Genomic DNA, 17,681 nt, shown 5'->3' with positions numbered 1-17,681 from the left:
ATTAACAGGTGTGCCTTGATAAATGTTAATTTGTGGAATTTCTTTCCTTCTTAATGCGTTTGAGCCAATCAGTTGTGTTATGACAAGGTAGGGGTGGTATACAGAAGATAGCCTATTTGGTAAAAGACCATATTATGGCAAGAACAGCTCAAATAAGTAAAGAGAAACAACAGTCCATCATTACTTTAAGACATGGTCAATCAATCCAGAAAATTTCAATTTCAAAATGTCAAGTTTCTTCAAGTGCAGTTGCAAAAACCATCAAGCGCTATGATGAAAATTACTCTCATGAGGACCGCCACAGGAAAGGAAGACCCAGAGTTACCTCTGCTGCAGAGGATAAGTTCATTAGAGTTACCAACCTCAGAAATTGCAGGCCAAATAAATGCTTCACAGAGTTCAACTAACAGACACATCTCAACATCAACTGTTCAGAGGAGACTGTGTGAATCAGGCCTTCATATTCGAACTGCTGCAAAGAAACCACTACTAAAGGACACCAATAAGAAGAAGACACTTGTTTGGGCCAAGAAACACAAGCAATAGACATTAGATCGGTGGAAATCTGTCCTTTGGTCTGATGAGTCCAAATGTGAGATTTTTGGTTCCAACCGCCGTATCTTTGTGAGACGCAGAGTAGGTGAACGGATGGTCGCCGCATGTGTGGTTCCCACAGTGAAGCATGGAGGAGGAGGTGTGATGTGTGGGGGTGCTTTGCTGGTGACTCTATCAGTGATTTATTTAGAATTCAATGCACACTTAACCAGCATGGCTACCACAGCATTCTGATACGCCATCCCATCTAGTTTGCACTTAGTGGGACTATAATTTATTTTTCAACAGGACAATGACCCAACACACCTCCAGGCTGTGTAAACCCTATTTGACCAAGGACAGTGATGGAGTATTGCATCATATGAACTGGTCTCCACAATCACCCGGACTCAACCCAATTGAGATAGTTTGGGATGAGTTGGACCGCAGAGTGAAGGAAACGCAGCCAACAAGTGCTCAGCATATGTGGGAACTCTTTCAAAACGGTTGGAAAAGCATTCCAGGTGAAGCTGGTTGAGAGAATGCCAAGAGTGTGCAAAGCTGTCATCAAGGAAATGGGTAGCTACTTTGAAGAATCTAAAATATAAAATAGGGGAGAAGGGCCTTGGTCAGGAAGGTGACCAAGAACCCGATGGTCACTCTAACAGAGCTCTAAAGTTCCTCTGTGGAGATGGGAGAAGCTTCCAGAGGACATCTCTGCAACACTCCACCGAACAGGCCTTTATGGTAGAGTGGCCAGATGGAAGCCCCTCCTCAGTAAAAGGCACATGACAACCGGCTTGGAGTTTGCCAAAAGGCACCTAAAGACTCTCAGTCTGATGAAACCAAGATTAAACTCTTTGGCCTGGATGCCAAGTGCCACATCTGGAGAAAACCTGACACCATCCCTACAATGAAGCATGGTGGTGGCAGCATCATGCTGTGGGGATGTATTTCAGCAGCAGGGACTGGGAGACCTGTCAGGATCGAGGGAAAGATGAACGGAGCAAAGTACAGAGAGATCCTTGATGAAAACCTGCTCCAGAGGGCTCAAAGTGGGGCGAAGGTTCACCTTCCAACAGGACAACGACTCTAAGCACACATCCAAGAAAACACAGGAGTGGCTTCGGAACAAATCTCTGAATGTCCTTGAGGAGCCCAGCCAGAGTCCGGACTTGAACCCGATCAAACATCTCTGGAGAGACCTGTAATTAGCTGTGCAGCAACGTTCCCCATCCAACATGACAGAGCTTGAGAGGATCTGCAGAGAAGAATGGGAGAAACTACACAAATACAGATGTGCCAAGCTTCATAGCGTCATACCCAAGAAGACACGATGCTGTAATCGCTGTCAAAGGTGCTTCAACAAAGTACTGAGTAAAGGGTCTGAATACTTATGTAAATTATTTAATTCCGTCTTTTATTTGTAATAAATTAGCAAACATTTCTAAAAAACTGTTTTTGCTTTGTCATTATGGGGTATTGTGTGTAGATTGATGAGGGGGGAAAACGATTTAATCTATTTTAGAATAAGGCTGTAACGTAACAAAATGTGGAAAAAGTCAAGGGGTCTGAATACTTCCCGAAAGTACCGTGTGTATATATATATATATGCCTTAATTTCTCCAAAAAATGTACTCTTAGCTTTCACTTGACACCCAATTTGACATGCTCCAATGAACATCCCATGTTGGTGCTCATGGGTCCTTTAACATGGATATGCCTACATCTTACTGCGTGCCTTTAAAAGCGTTAGTCTTTTTGATTTGAAGCAAACACATGCAGGTTGTAACACGCCAAATGGGGCCCATAGACTACAAAACAAGTAGTAAAAACTGCAACCAATAACAATCCGCACTGCACTCTACAAATCTGAAACATAAAGCAGCCTAGCCAACAATACTTTCTGTGCAGATGACCGCGACTTCATCACCTGACCACCACCACCCAATATGGATTTTCTCAATGTATCGCCCTCACTTGTTCTAGCCAAAAACAACTCGTATAAGGCATGTATTACACAAAGTATAGACTACAATGGTAAAACAAACGCAGCATCAATTAGACTGGGGTAAGCATGCTTTCCCAACCTGAAAACTCAGAGGAACTTTTGGTGAAGTTGCAGAAGACCGTCAGACACGTTATTCCCAACACGAGCGCGTAATTGATGGCTGAGAGAGGCACATCTGGGAAGAACATCCTTGAAACAGCGAGACGTTTTGGAGTTACTTCTCCTCCACGTTCTGAAGGTCCAGGGTTGCTTTGGAGTTTAGGTTCTGCGTGGCAAGCATCAATACATGCTCGGTCCCATTGTTGGTGCTCCGAATCACCTCATCATTCCTCGGAGGAGAGAAGGAACGAGAGCTAGAGCCAGCAGCAATTCACTTGGAAACTTAGATTTCCAACTGCGTGTGGAAGTGGCTGGCTGGCCCACCTGTAGGAGCGGTATCCGCATGGTCTCAAAGCCCTTTATTGAGCGCTGCATCAGTAAAGTCTCTGAGTGGACAGTCACTATATTACAAGCGATTATAACCATTTTTGTATCCATTCATAAATATAATATAAATAACTTTATTTCTTCCCAGAGACAACTTCGGTTCTGTCATTCGGATTAAATTTTTTAAAATAAATAAAAATAATACCACAATTCAAAGATGACAGGTACAAAATCAGATGCATTAAACAAGATAAATACAAAGTCATTACAATGTATGGATTTAAAAATAAAATAAAATAAATTCTATGCACACTCGCATAGAACTGAGATTGTCACAGAATGTCACCAGCCTGCTTGTGCAGTGGCGATTTTAGCATGTACATCTTGGTGGGGCAAAAAATGCATGCCAGCAAAGCCACTTCACAACACAACACTAAACAATACATGAATTGCACTATAATGGTGACAAATGCTGCCCACAAACTGTTAGGGTCTACATAAAGCTGTCCCAACAGCAGTCCCAACACCTTACCACTGCTACACCTGGCTATCAGTGGAGCCTTGTCTGGCAGCGAAACAGTTCATTCAGCCTCATTTACTGCCTTTAAAAAAAACATGGCTGATATGGCTGACTTGCTTAAACAAATGTGGTTTCTACTGACAATTGAGATGTACAAACTATGGCATTAGGGGACGACAAGCGTGTAAGAGGAAATCCGAAATTTCAATTATGACATTAATGAGCGAGCGAGGAAGGATGTAGTCAATATAACTATTTGTTTAGCACTTTTGAAATGTACAGTGACAGAATTCAGAACATGGGCCATTCTTACAGTGTTCTTCCTGTACACCAAGTCAGAACCGTAGGATACATAAAGGGGGCATAAAAGCAGACAATGAAAACTCTTACAATATACAGTGATTACATTTCTCTAAAACAGGTTATAGGCTACATGTGTACCACCGAGTCAGAACAGTAGAGGGGTAAATAGACCAAATTATTAGGGTGAGGCACATGGGCTACTAACATCTTACTACACAACATACACTTAGTATTACTTTCTTAGCTACAGTATACATATCTCCCTGGCATATTACATAATTTATGCAGCAGCATACAATACATTTTTGGACTCACCTTGTTGTGCTGTGCTCTCTTGAACAGGAAAGTGGCTCGGCAGTCCTTCATGGGCAAATTTTGTCATCAAAGTCTGGCATTCTCTGGAATTATGGTGCTTTCAAAACAACTGGGAACAAGGTCGAATCTTGATGACGTCATTGATCTTCAAGTCGTAGCTCTAGAAAGAGGCCGGATTTACAATTCAGAGTTGGATGACCATTCAAAACCGATTTCCCAGTTGGAGCTCATTTATTCCCGACTTCCCAGTTGTATTGAACTCATTGAAGTCAAGTTTCCGCAGTTCGGAGAGACTACGGCACAAATCATGCGTCATTAACAGTGTGGCCAATGTTGAATGTTTATCATTTTAAACTTGGAAAATAGCCACTTGGGGTGGCAGGTAGCCTAGTGGTTAGAGCGTTGGGCCAGTAATTTTATCTGTGGCCAATGACTTTGAGCCTTCTTGGATGGGCACTTCTAATGTAACTCTATGGCAGCACCCAAGGGGCTACAATTTTCTAGCTCTACCCTTAGACTTGGCGGTGACGTAGTATCCCCATGAGTGACCGAACACTGAGCCAATCACAGTGCAGCGCTCCGTATTTTCTACTGGCTTGCCCCACCACCACAGAAAGCACTGAGCTAGGCTGAAACACCTGCATTTTGGAAATGCCTTACTCAAGAAAAGAAAAAAGAGGTCATGTTTGTATGTGGCTTTATTAACTCTATGATATACACTACCATTCAAATGTTTGGGGTCACTTCATTAAATAGTACCCGCAAAACACCAGTCTCAACGTCATAAGTGAGAGGCGACTCTGGGATGATGGCCTTCCAGGCAGATTTCCTCTGTCCAGTGTCTGTGCTCTTTTGCCAATCTTAATCTTTTATTTTTATTGGCCAGTCTGAGTTATGTCTTTTTCTTTGCAACTCTGCCTAGAAGGCCAGCACCCGGAGTCACCTCTTCACCGTGGACGTTGAGACTGGTGTTTTGCAGGTGTTATTTAATGAAGCTGCCAGTTGAAGACTTGTGAGGCGTCCATTTCTCAAACTAGACACTATAACGTACTTGTCCTCTTGCTCAGTTGTGCACTGGGGCCTCCCACTCCTCTTTCTATTCTGGTTAGAGACAGTTTGCGCTATTCTGTGAAGGGAGTAGTATACAGCATTGTACGAGATCTTCAGTTTCTTGGCAATTTCTCGCATGGAATAGCCTTCATTTCTCAGAACAAGAATAGACTGACGAGTTTCAGAAGAAAGTTCTTTGTTTCTGGCCATTTTGAGCATGCAATCGAACCCACAAACGCTGATGCTCCAGATACTCAACTAGTCTAAAGAAGGCCAGTTTTATTGCTTCTTTAAGCAGGACAACAGTTTTCAGCTGTGCTACAATAATAGCAAAAGGGATTTCTAATGATCAATTAGCATTTTAAAATGATTAACTTGGACTAGCTAACACAACGTGCCATTGGAACACAGGAGTGATGGTTGCTGATAATGGGCCTCTGTACGCCTATTTAGATATTCCATAAAAAATCTGCCATTTCCAGCTTCAGTAGTCATTTACAATATTAACAATGTCTACACTGTATTTCTGATCAATTTTATGTTATTTTAATGGACAAAAAAATTAGCTTTTCTTTCAAAAACAAGGACATTTCTAAGTAACCCCAAACCATTGAACGGTAGTGTATATATTTTTTGACATTGTTTGCAAAAAACTTTTTCTGCTAAAAAATGGGGCTTAAAACAGGTGGGTCCAGAATGACGGGTCGCCACTATGTTTGTGAGAAGGATGCCTCTTGGCCAGCGTTTCCCAAACTTGGTCCTGGGGACCCCAAGGGGTGCCGGTGCACATTTAGTTTTTTCCCCTAGCACTACACAACTGATTTAAATAATGGAGCAAATATCAAGAATGTATTATTTGATTCAGTGTCAGGGCAAAACAAAACTACATGTGTACCTCTTGGGGTCCCCAGGACCAAGTTTTGGAAACCCTGGCCAAGAGGCATGGTTTCAACATGGCACTGGCTGATCCTCTTTAATTGCTACATTGATGGAATCTCTCAGGACCTAGTTGGAAATGTTCCCTGGTTCACATTGGGGTTTGGACGCAGGGTGGGAATAGTGTAGCATCTGTATGGCAAGGTATACTGCCTGTACCAAGAGGCCCAGGCTTTTATGTCACAGATGGTAGTGTAGGGCAGGCTACTCACACTGTAACCACAGGGCAGTGGTTCAAGCTGTCCTTCAGTGGATCCTCCTCCTTGCGAAAGCACAGTAGGTTATATCTTCGGCATTGGAATCAACTGAAATTATTATGGCTGATTGAAATGCTGAAATGATTCAACACCACCATCCTCCTCTTCCTCCTTCTCCTCCTCCTCCTTGTCATTTTTGTCGGTGGCTCTTTGATGTAGCCTATGTCTTTCGTGACATCGTGTGGATAAAAGGAGGATGTGCATGTTGCGTCTCTTGAGACATATCCCTTTTCGGCTTCCGTAACAATTCACATGTGACAGTGAAGGTCAGCTTCCAATATGGCTGCTTGCACAAGAAGGCTTGACAAAGTTATGTGTTCAATAAGGCTGTTACGGAATATACAACAGCAAAATGAACGTAAGTCACATGGAATTATAAAATAAGTGTATCTCGAAGGGTTGTTAGCAATGCGTTGGGCATTTCTTAGTAAGATTTAGCCCCAAATGCCCTAAACGTTGCTAGTTAGCTACGTTAGCCAGCTAGCCACTGTGTTATAAAATTACATTAGTGTTAGTTAGCTGCTGTGCTAGTGCGACATTGCTATTAAAATGTTTAATATTATAAACAGACTGAGTCTTTTGTTTCCTCCTTAGGTTTCTTGTCCACATCTATGCTTCGCCTCTCGCAGGGGAGTGACGGTGGCAAGCCAACAAAATTCACCCCTCCACCAAAACCTGTCATCATTGACAAAACACAGTCCGAGGCTTCACTGCGAAAGTAAGAACATTCTAGCTAACAAGCTGTGTTTATAACACTGAACACATGGGGATGTGATGCTAACCTGGTCCTATAGTTGTTCTTGCCAACTCCATTTCTGTCATTGTCAAACATTGGCATGATAACACAAACTGCAATGTGATTTATAGTTAATTTCCTTTTGCAATTCCTCTTGTTTTATCAGCACTTATGCAACATGATATCATTCCTGTTTTGGTTCTGTTTTTGAATACAGGTTCCTGAGTCCAGAATTCATCCCTCCCCGACAGAGAATAAACCCACTAAAGTTCTCCATTGAGCGCAAAGACATGATCCAGAGGAGGAAAGTGCTCAACATTCCAGAGTTTTATGTTGGTAAGAGACCTTTTGAGACAGTTGGTTTATAAATGAGACTTCAATACACACCATCCTATCTAGGCTACTAGCTAGCTCTCTCAAACTCTAGGTGGCAATCTGCCTCCTCTCTACAGCTCTTAGCCATTAACTTTGCCCGCGATTGCCTCGTGAACTACAATCTCGACGCTTGTGTTACGGCTTTCATGACAAACAGCCTTTCTCTTTCATCAGCAAGAAAGAATCCTTTAAATAAAAAGATGTGCTTTCTGTAGCAGTTACAGAGCTATACAGCCTCCATCCTACTAAACTACACTGTAGCAGTAACAGATCCATACAGCTAAGGAGCCTCCATCCTCCTAAACTACACTGTAGTAGTTACACATCCATACAGCTATGGAGCCTCCATCCTCCTAAACTACACTGTAGTAGTTACAGATCCATACAGCTATGGAGCCTCCATCCTCCTAAACTACACTGTAGTAGTTACAGATCCATACAGCTATAGAGCCTCCATCCTACTAAACTACACTGTAGCAGTTACAGATCCATACAGCTATGGAGCCTCCATCCTACTAAACTACACTGTAGCAGTTACAGATCCATACAGCCATGGAGCCTCCACCCTACTAAACTACACTGTAGCAGTTACAGATCCATACAGCTATGGAGCTTCCATCCTACTAAACTACACTGTAGCAGTAACAGATCCATACAGCTATAGAGCCTCCATCCTACTAAACTACACTGTAGCAGTTACAGATCCATACAGCTATAGATCCTCCACCCTACTAAACTACACTGTAGCAGTTACAGATCCATACAGCTATAGAGCCTCCATCCTACTAAACTACACTGTAGCAGTTACAGATCCATACAGCTATAGAGCTTCCATCCTACTAAACTACACTGTAGCAGTTACAGATCCATACAGCTATAGAGCCTCCATCCTACTAAACTACACTGTAGCAGTTACAGATCCATACAGCTATAGAGCCTCCATCCTACTAAACTACACTGTAGCAGTTACAGATCCATACAGCTATGGGGCCTCCATCCTACTAAACTACACTGTAGCAGTAACAGATCCATACAGCTATAGAGCTTCCATCCTACTAAACAAATGTCCACACGCCAAAGAGGGTCTGTGAGAGTTCAAGAGGCTGCTGTTCGGCTGCATTTTTACGTTTTAGTAGACACACTTATCCAGAGTGACTTACAGGAGTAATTAGGGTTAAGTGCCTTGCTCAAGGGCACATTGAAAGATTTTTCACCTAGTCGGCTCGGGGATTCAAACCAGCAACATTTCGATTACTTCGCCAATACACGTGACCGGCAGGTTGACAATAAAAAAAACGTTACGCAACCTCAAAGGATCTGTTGTGATGGCACCTCAAGCTTATGAGACAGTCTTATCTCTGTTACACTAACATCCTCCTCTTCTTCCCGTTTGGGTCTCATTTAGCAAAAATGAGGGATGAGGTTATACAAGGATTTTCAGTGCCCACTTCCACCTAGCGATCACGTTGCCGCGCAATATGGACGGGCTCCATTTTTTTATATACTTTTATTTGAACAGGGTCAATGTTTTATATATATACTGAACAGGGTTAATGTTTTATATATACTGAACAGGGTTAATGTTTTATATATACTGAACAAAAATATAAACGCAAACATGTAAGGTGTTGGTCCCATGTTTCATGAGCTGAAATAAGACTCCAGAAATGTTCAATACTCACAAAAAGCTTATTTCTCTCAAATTTTGTGCACAAATTTGTTTACATCCCTGTTAGTGAGCATTTCTCATTTGCCTAGATAATCCATCCACCTGACAGGTGTGGCATATCAAGAAGCTGATTAAACAGCATGATCATTACACAAGTGCACCTTGTGCTGGGGACAATAAAAGGCCACTCTAAAATGTGCAGTTTTGTCACAGATTCCTCAAGTTTTGAGGGAGTTTGCAATTGGCATGCTGACTGCAGGAATGTCCACCAGATCTGTTGCCAGAGCATTTAATGTCCATTTCTCTACCATAAGCCGCGTCAAGTCTTTTTAGAGAATTTGGCAGTACGTCCAAATTCACCGCAGACCACATGTAACCATGCCAGCCCAGGACCTCCACATCCGGCTTCTTCACCTGCGGGATCGTCTGAAACCATCCACTTAGACAGCTGATGAAACCGAGGAGTATTTCTGTCTATAACAAAGCCTTTTTATCGGGAAAGACTCATTCTGATTGTGAAAAGACTCATTCTATAGATTTGAAATCAAATCTATAGATTAGGGCCTAATGATTTTTTTTCAATTGACTGATTTCCTTATATGAACTATAACTCAGTTAAATCATTGCAATTGTTGCATGTTGCTTTTATATTTTCGTTCAGTGGGTTTATTTGAACAGGGACAATGTTTTATATATTGTAGGTTTATTGAACAGGGACAATGTACAACAAAAACACAAGTCTCAGTACACTTGAGAAAAGATGAGTTATACCATATTTAGCTAACAACTCATTTCCAGGGGTAACCGTGTCCAGGAATGTTTTTTTGGTTCTATAATGAGGTAACTTTAATTTCAGTCAGTATTCCCTGCAACATCAGGAATGAATCTCTTCATTTCCCAACAACATAATAAAAACATTTCCAACTCCTACCACCCCTCGTGACATAATAAAAACATTTCCAACTCCTACCACCCCTCGTGACATAATAAAAACATTTCCAACTCCTACCACCCCTCGTGACATAATAAAAACATTTCCTACTCCTACCACCCCTCGTGACATAATAAAAACATTTCCTACTCCTACCACCTCTCGTGACATAATAAAAACATTTCCAACTCCTACCGCCCCTCGTGACATAATAAAAACATTTCCAACTCCTACCACCCCTCGTGACATAATAAAAACATTTCCAACTCCTACCACCCCTCGTGACATAATAAAAACATTTCCTACTCCTACCACCCCTCGTGACATAATAAAAACATTTCCTACTCCTACCACCCCTCGTGACAAAATAAAAACATTTCCTACTCCTACCACCCCTCGTGACATAATAAAAACATTTCCTACTCCTACCACCTCTCGTGACATAATAAAAACATTTCCTACTCCTACCACCCCTCGTGACAAAATAAAAACATTTCCAACTCCTACCACCCCTCGTGACATAATAAAAACATTTCCTACTCCTACCACCCCTCGTGACAAAATAAAAACATTTCCTACTCCTACCACCCCTCGTGACATAATAAAAACATTTCCTACTCCTACCACCCCTCGTGACATAATAAAAACATTTCCTACTCCTACCACCCCTCGTGACAAAATAAAAACATTTCCTACTCCTACCACCCCTCGTGACATAATAACATTTCCTACTCCTACCACCTCTCGTGACATAATAAAAACATTTCCTACTCCTACCACCCCTCGTGACAAAATAAAAACATTTCCAACTCCTACCACCCCTCGTGACATAATAAAAACATTTCCTACTCCTACCACCCCTCGTGACATAATAAAAACATTTCCTACTCCTACCACCCCTCGTGACATAATAAAAACATTTTCTACTCCTACCATCCCTCGTGACATAATAAAAACATTTCCTACTCCTACCACCCCTCGTGACATAATAAAAACACCGAGCTTTGTTTTAATCATTTATTCATTATCAGTGTATTTGAGATATATTTTTCAGTAAGCCTGTTTATTGGGACATAAACATCAGGTGCTAAACTAAGTATGGACAGAATAAAACAATTATAAAATATATTTAGAAAATAACAAGAACATTGGTGGAAATATGAATACCAGCATTCTATAAATATTACTTTGAATACATCAATTAGGCTTCAACACAGTCGCAATATCAGGGGCATGTTGCATCCAGTTTGGTAACACATCCCCTACAAGCCACAGCCAATGTATTCCCTACAGTGGTTGCTCCATTAGAAGTTTTGTGATTATGCTGCGGGACTTAGAGGTAATTTGTGGTTTAGTACGGTACCCTGCGTCACCACTTCATTGCTCCAGACCAGCGCAAGGGGGAGTTAGAGCACTGATTATGCTATTGGGTCCTACTGTGTCTGTGACAATGAATGGGTGACATAAACCTAAATAGAAACTAAACGTTATTTGAAAAGGAAATCATCTCCAAAATGTAATTTCTTTTTAAACAAAGTGATTATTTTTAATGTAGAATGATATAAAAGCCTGTTGGATATTCTGACAGATATAATATTAACCCTGGTATTAACAGGACAATATATTGGTCATGGCTCCCGAGCGGCACACAATGGGATTGCCTTGCAGTTCTCCAGGTTTATCCACTAAAAGCAGGGTTCAAGGCAGGGGGCACGGGATGTGCTGCAGAGCCGCGCACAGAAGACAGACCTAGCCCGTGGGGAAGGGAGGGGGGTGGACAGGTTACATGGAGGGTCGTCCATTTACATTATTTTCTGGCACATTGGACATTCCTGAGTTCCCTTCTGTTTCCAGAATTCCTTCAGACAAACTTTGCAGACGCTGTGTGTACACAGGACAGCAGAGATCCTCCTCAGGAAGGAAAGGTTTAGAGGTCATTGTTTCACCACCGTCTCTCCTGTAATGGGTTCGGAAATGAAGCTTTACTTTAACTTTTGAAAATGTTTTGAGAAGCGCAGTAGAGTCAGTTGAACTTGGATATCACAGTTTAGAATAGTTCATGCCGTCTCTTTGTCTTCTGCTTATTTATTTCCAACAATTATAAATCCATTGAATTGGCAAATGTATTACTTAGACCGAATGCTAAGAGCATTGCTGAATATCTGTATGCTGTTGTGTTGTGAGCTTTACACCCTCCTGTTCGACGGGTGGAGCTCTGCAAGTTAGGAGTCTGCATACAGGTCGTGTGTGTGTGTGTGTGTGTGTGTGTGTGTGTGTGTTCAGTTTAATTTTCAAATTGCAGAAAGACTGCAAGCTCTCTCTGCTATACTAGACATTTACAAAACACCATCTCCAATGAACAATTACAATCTAATATTTACTAATATGGTATACCATAAAAAACCGTAAAGTATTCAGAACCCTTGACTTTTCCCATATTTTTTACGTTACAGCCTTATTCTAAAATTGAGTAAAACATTTTTTCCCCTCAATCTACACACAATACCCCATAATGACAAAACAAAAACTGTTTTTAGAAATGTATAACTGATATTACATTTACATAAGTAAATGAAGTATTACATGTACGTAAGTATTCATACCCTTTACTCAGTACTTTGTTGAAGCACCTTTGGCAGCAATTACAGCCTCGAGTCTTCTTGGGTATGACACTTCAAGCTTGGTATACCTGTATTTGGGGAGTTCCTCCCATTCTTCCTGAGCACTCTGGAGCAGGTTTTCATCAAGGATTTCTCTGTACTTCGCTCCGTTCATCTCTCCTTCGATCCTGACTAGTCATCCAGTCTCTGCCACTGAAAAATATTCCCACAGCATGATGCTGCCACCACCATGCTTCACTGTAGGGATGGTGCCAGGAAGACTCTTGGTGGTTCCAAACTTCTTCCATTTAATAATGATGATGGAGGCCACTGTGTTCTTGGGGACCTTCAATGTGGTAGGAATGTTTTGGTACCCTTCCCCAGATCTGTGCCTCGACACAGTCCTGTCTCAGAGCTCTACGGACAATTCCTTCGACCTCATGGCTTGGTTTTCGCTCTGATATGCACTGTCAACTGTGGGACCTTTATATAGACAAATCATGTCCAATCAATTGAATTTACCACAGGTGGACTCCAAGTTGTAGAAACATCTCAAGGATAAGTGGAAACAGGATGCACCTGAGCTCAATTTCAAGTCTCATAGCAAAGGGTCTGAATGCTTATGTATTTATGCTATTTCTGTCATTTCTTTTTCATAAATTTGCAAAAAATTCTAAATACCTGTTTTCGCTTTGTCATTATGGGATATTGTGTGTAGATTTGAGGCAAAACATTTAAATCAATTTTTGAATAAGGCTGTAACGTTTCAAAATGTGGAAAAGGGGAAGGGGTCCGAATACCTTCCGAAGGCACTGTATTGTATATCTCATCACATTATGAGGAGAGATACTGGCCTTTATCTTTTTAAAGGAGTTATCAAATGAATGTGTTGATTTTGCTAGACTTAAATTAGTTGTTGTGTTTTGCAGGAAGTGTCTTAGCTGTGACCATGGCGGACCCTCATGCCAGCGGCAAAACCAACCGCTTTATGGGCATCTGCATCCAGAGAGGTGGCCATGGACTGGGAGCCACATTTGTCCTTAGGAATATCATCGACGGCCAAGGTGGGGATAGTCATGAAGTACACAACAGTTTTCATGTGAAGAGAGAGTGTGTGCGTGTTTGCACCGCCAAGGCTCTTCTGGAGGTTGAATCAGTGGTATAGAAGGTTATATTGCTTCCTGGATAAATATCTGTTGGATGAGTGTGTCTGAAACATCAGTTGTGACACTACTCAATCTGAAGTGTAGAACCTCAATTTCCATTGATTTAGTGCATGGGTGGCCAATACTTCCTGGAGAGCTACTGGGTAGGCTCCCGTGTAGCGCAGCGGTCTAAGGCACTGCATCTCGGTGCTTGAGGCATCACTACAGACACCCTGGTTCGAATCCAGGCTGTATCACAACCGGCAGTGATTGGCAGTCCCATAGGGTGGCGCACAATTGGCCCAGCGTCATCCGGGTTTGGCCGGTGTAGGCCGTTGTTGTAAATAAGAATTTGTTCTTAACCTGACTTGCCTAGTTAAATAAAGGTTAAATAAAAAATAAAATGATTTTAAATAGGCATGCTTTCACTCTCTCCTGGTTAGCAGCAAATTATTCTGAACAAAAAAATGTATATGTGTATAAACGCATCATGTTTCAAAGATACCAGTAATGTTCCATATGCACAAAAAGCTTATTTCTCCAAAATGTTGTGCTCAAATTTGTTATCCCTGTTAGTGAGCATTTCTCCTTTCCAAAATAATCCATCCACCTGACAGGTGTGGCATATTAAGAACAGCATGATCATTACACAGGTGTACCTTGTGCTGGGGGAAAAAGGCCACTGTAAAATGCGCAGTTTTGTCACACAACACGATGCTACAGATGTCTCAAGTTTTGAGGGACTGTGCAATTGGCATGCTGACTGCAGGAATGTCCACCAGAGTTGTTGCCAGAAAATGTAATGTTAATTTCTATACCGTAAGCTGCCTCCAACGTTGTTTTAGAGAATTTGGCAGTACTTCCAACCGGCCTCACAACCACGACCACGTGTAACCACGCCAGCCCAGGACCTCCACATCCGGCTTATTAATCTCCGGGATTGTCTGAGACCAGCCACCCGGACAGATGATGAAACTGGGTTTGCACAACCAAAGAATTTCTGCAAAAACTGTTAGACGGTCTCAGGGAAGCTCATCTGCATGCTCGTCGTCCTCACCAGGGCCTTGACCTGACTGCAGTTCAGTGTCGTAACTGACTTCAGTGGGAAAATGCTCACCTGTGATTTCAAGTGGCACGTTGGAGAAGTGTGCTCTTCACGGATTAATCCCGGTTTCAACTGTACCAGGCAGATGGTAGACAGCATGTATGGTGTCGTGTGGGCGAGTGGTTTGCTGAAGTCAACGTTGTGAACAGAGTGGCCCCAAGGTGGGGTTATGTTATGGGCAGGCATAAGCTATGGACAATGAACACGATTGTATTTTATTGATTGCAATTTCAATGCACAGAGATACCGTGACGAGATCCTGAGGCCCATTGTTGTGCCATTCATCCACCGCCATCACTTCATGTTTCAGCATGATAATGCACGGCCCCAAGGATCTGCACACAATTCCTGGAAGCTGAAAATGTCCCAGTTCTTCCATGGCCTGCATACTCACCAGACATATCACCCATTGAGCATATTTGGGATGCTCTGGATCGACGTGTACGACAGCGTGTTCCAGTTCCCACCAATATCCAGTAACTTCACACAGCCATTGTAGAGGAGTAGGACAACATTCCACAATCAACAGCCTTATCAACTCTATGCGAAGGAGATGTCTCATGCTGTATGAGGCAAACGGTTGTCACACCAGATATTGACTGGTTTTCTGATCCCCCTACCTTTTTTAAGGCATCTGTGACCAACAAATGCATATCTGTATTCCCAGTCATGTGAAATCAATAGATTAGGGCCTAATTTATTTATTTCAATTGACTGATTTTCTTATGAACTGTAACTCAGTAAAATCTTTGAAATTGTTGCATGTTGTGTTTTTATAGGTTTTGTTCAGTGTAGTAGAATCAGATGTTCTAGATTAGGATTGTAGCGAAAGCCAGCAGAAGGGTAACTCCAGGACCAGGTTTTGGCAGACTTGGTTTAGTGTGCCTGTGAAAGCTGATTAAAGACCAGGGGTGGCACACACTTCCTGGAGGGCTCTGTCGGCTGGCTGTTGTTACTTCCTTTTTAATTTGTGTCCAATTAAGACCTAGACAACCAGGTGAGGGGAGTTCCTAACTAATCAGTGAGCTTAATTGATCGATCAAGTACAAAGGAGAATCGAAACTTAGACGCTCGGCCCTCCAGGACGGGAATTTGACACTTGCCCTAGGCCATGATAATTATTGGCTGAGTGTATCTCTCTCCCTCAGGAGTTGAGATCTGCTATGAAATGTACAGCCCGCGGCTGCAGCAGCTGGAGGTGCTGAAGCTGGAGAAAAGGCTGGATAACAATCTGATGTATCTGAGAGACGCCCTGCCCGAGTACAGCACCGTGAACTTGGACATGAAGCCTGTGCCCCACTCTGTCACCGGGGACGTGCCCATCAATAAAGTACGTGGCTGGCTTCCACTCTCTCATAACACATAGTTATTAGTCAATCAATCATATTGACTTCTGAATAAACAGCAGATATGGCTGTTAGCCAGCTCAAATCAAACTTGAGTTCTTTATTCTGTTTAACGCGATGCTGAGACACTTCATATTTAGACGGATGTTTCACTTAACAATTGAAGTCAGTTAACATAACATGGAAGTGGCCTTTTGTTTTATAACGAACATGTATTGCTAAAGCCATGATTGGTACAGATTCATCACCCGAGGCCTGTCTGTACAGGGCAGTATTGGTTTGACCTGTATCTCTCTTCCCTCTAGACCAGAGTGCGGATGCGTCCTAAGCCGTGGTCCAAGCGCTGGGAGCGGCCCAAGTACAACGTGCAGGGCATCCGCTTCGACCTGTGTCTGTCGCCCGAGAAGCTGGAGCACGCCCAGAAGTGGGCGATGCCCTGGCGGGAGTATGACATGCTGAAAGAGTACGACACCACGGCCCTGGAGGAGCACATCCTTAAGGAGGTGCAGACAGAGATGAGCAAGTGAACATGCCCCTAACCCCTCACCCCAACCCTTTCTCAACCAGGGGTGGGTAGTTCCAGTAAGCAGGTGGGTAGTTCCAGTAAGCAGGTGGGTAGTTCCAGTAAGCAGGTGGGTAGTTCCAGTAAGCAGGTGGGTAGTTCCAGTAAGCAGGTGGGTAGTTCCAGTAAGCGGGTGGGTAGTTCAATAAGCGGGTGGGCAGTTCCAGTGAGCGGGTGGGTAGGTCCAGTGAGCGGGTGGGTAGGTCCAGTGAGCGGGTGGGTAGGTCCAGTGAGCGAGCGGGTGGGCAGGTCCAGTGAGCGAGCGGGTGGGCAGGTCCAGTGAGCGAGCGGGCAGCCCCGGCAGCAGTGTCTGCTGATTTTACTGTCAAATCAATAAATTACATAAAGTTGGGGGGAAAATCTAGTTTATTCAAACCATGCGCAATTAGTGACATGAATAGATGGATGAAGTGCCTGGGAGATGAAAAGCAGCAGACAGTGCTGCCTCTGTGGGACAGTGTTCAGCCACCCCTGTTAAGCTCTTTCAACACTTGATGGCCCTCGGTCTTCCACCTGTCTCCATGTACATGATGTCTGGTGAGAGGTGGAGAGGAACATTGAGGAGTCTGAATCTCCCAGGGACAATGGTGGAACCGTCTGCATAGCTGTGGTTGCCGGCTTGCTTCATCGTATCTTGTATTGTATGTCTGGAAAGTGTTTTTGCATATCAATGTGCAGTTGCAAGTATCCATTTCTAAATTAAAAAGCTATTAAACATGTTTCCCTTGTCCTTTTAATACATGGTGTATGATGTTGTAAGATACTTGATAGGTCCCATTTTTCTAGACAAACAATGACTGTTTTATAATGCATTGATTTCAGTTGTAACAGAGCCGAAGCACTTGACTGACAATTAGTCT

At 42.8% G+C, this 17,681-nt stretch overlaps 2 protein-coding genes across 2 annotated transcripts in view; one reads left to right on the top strand and one right to left on the bottom strand.

Annotated features, from left to right (window-relative positions):
- Nucleotides 1–2,941, bottom strand: part of LOC106571159 (protein eva-1 homolog A) — a 171,405-nt gene extending 168,464 nt beyond the window's left edge. The window contains exon 1 of the mRNA XM_014143899.2: nucleotides 2,625–2,941. Coding sequence (XP_013999374.1) covers nucleotides 2,625–2,733 — 109 coding nt within the window. The 5' untranslated portion in view covers nucleotides 2,734–2,941. The remainder of the gene's footprint in view (nucleotides 1–2,624) is intronic.
- A 3,642-nt stretch (nucleotides 2,942–6,583) lies between these two features.
- mrpl19 (mitochondrial ribosomal protein L19) lies at nucleotides 6,584–17,004 on the top strand. Its single transcript, XM_014143902.3, has 6 exons — nucleotides 6,584–6,710; nucleotides 6,947–7,070; nucleotides 7,306–7,424; nucleotides 13,593–13,727; nucleotides 16,062–16,243; nucleotides 16,565–17,004. The coding sequence occupies exons 1-6, from the start codon at nucleotides 6,632–6,634 to the stop codon at nucleotides 16,784–16,786; spliced, it is 861 nt and encodes a 286-aa protein (XP_013999377.1). The 5' UTR covers nucleotides 6,584–6,631; the 3' UTR covers nucleotides 16,787–17,004.
- Nucleotides 17,005–17,681: the final 677 nt, after the last annotated feature.

The sequence above is a fragment of the Salmo salar genome, chromosome 15, assembly GCF_965601325.2.
Source record: "Salmo salar chromosome 15, fSalSal1, whole genome shotgun sequence".
Classification (NCBI taxonomy): domain Eukaryota; kingdom Metazoa; phylum Chordata; class Actinopteri; order Salmoniformes; family Salmonidae; genus Salmo; species Salmo salar.
This window is presented reverse-complemented; position numbering and strand designations above follow the sequence as displayed.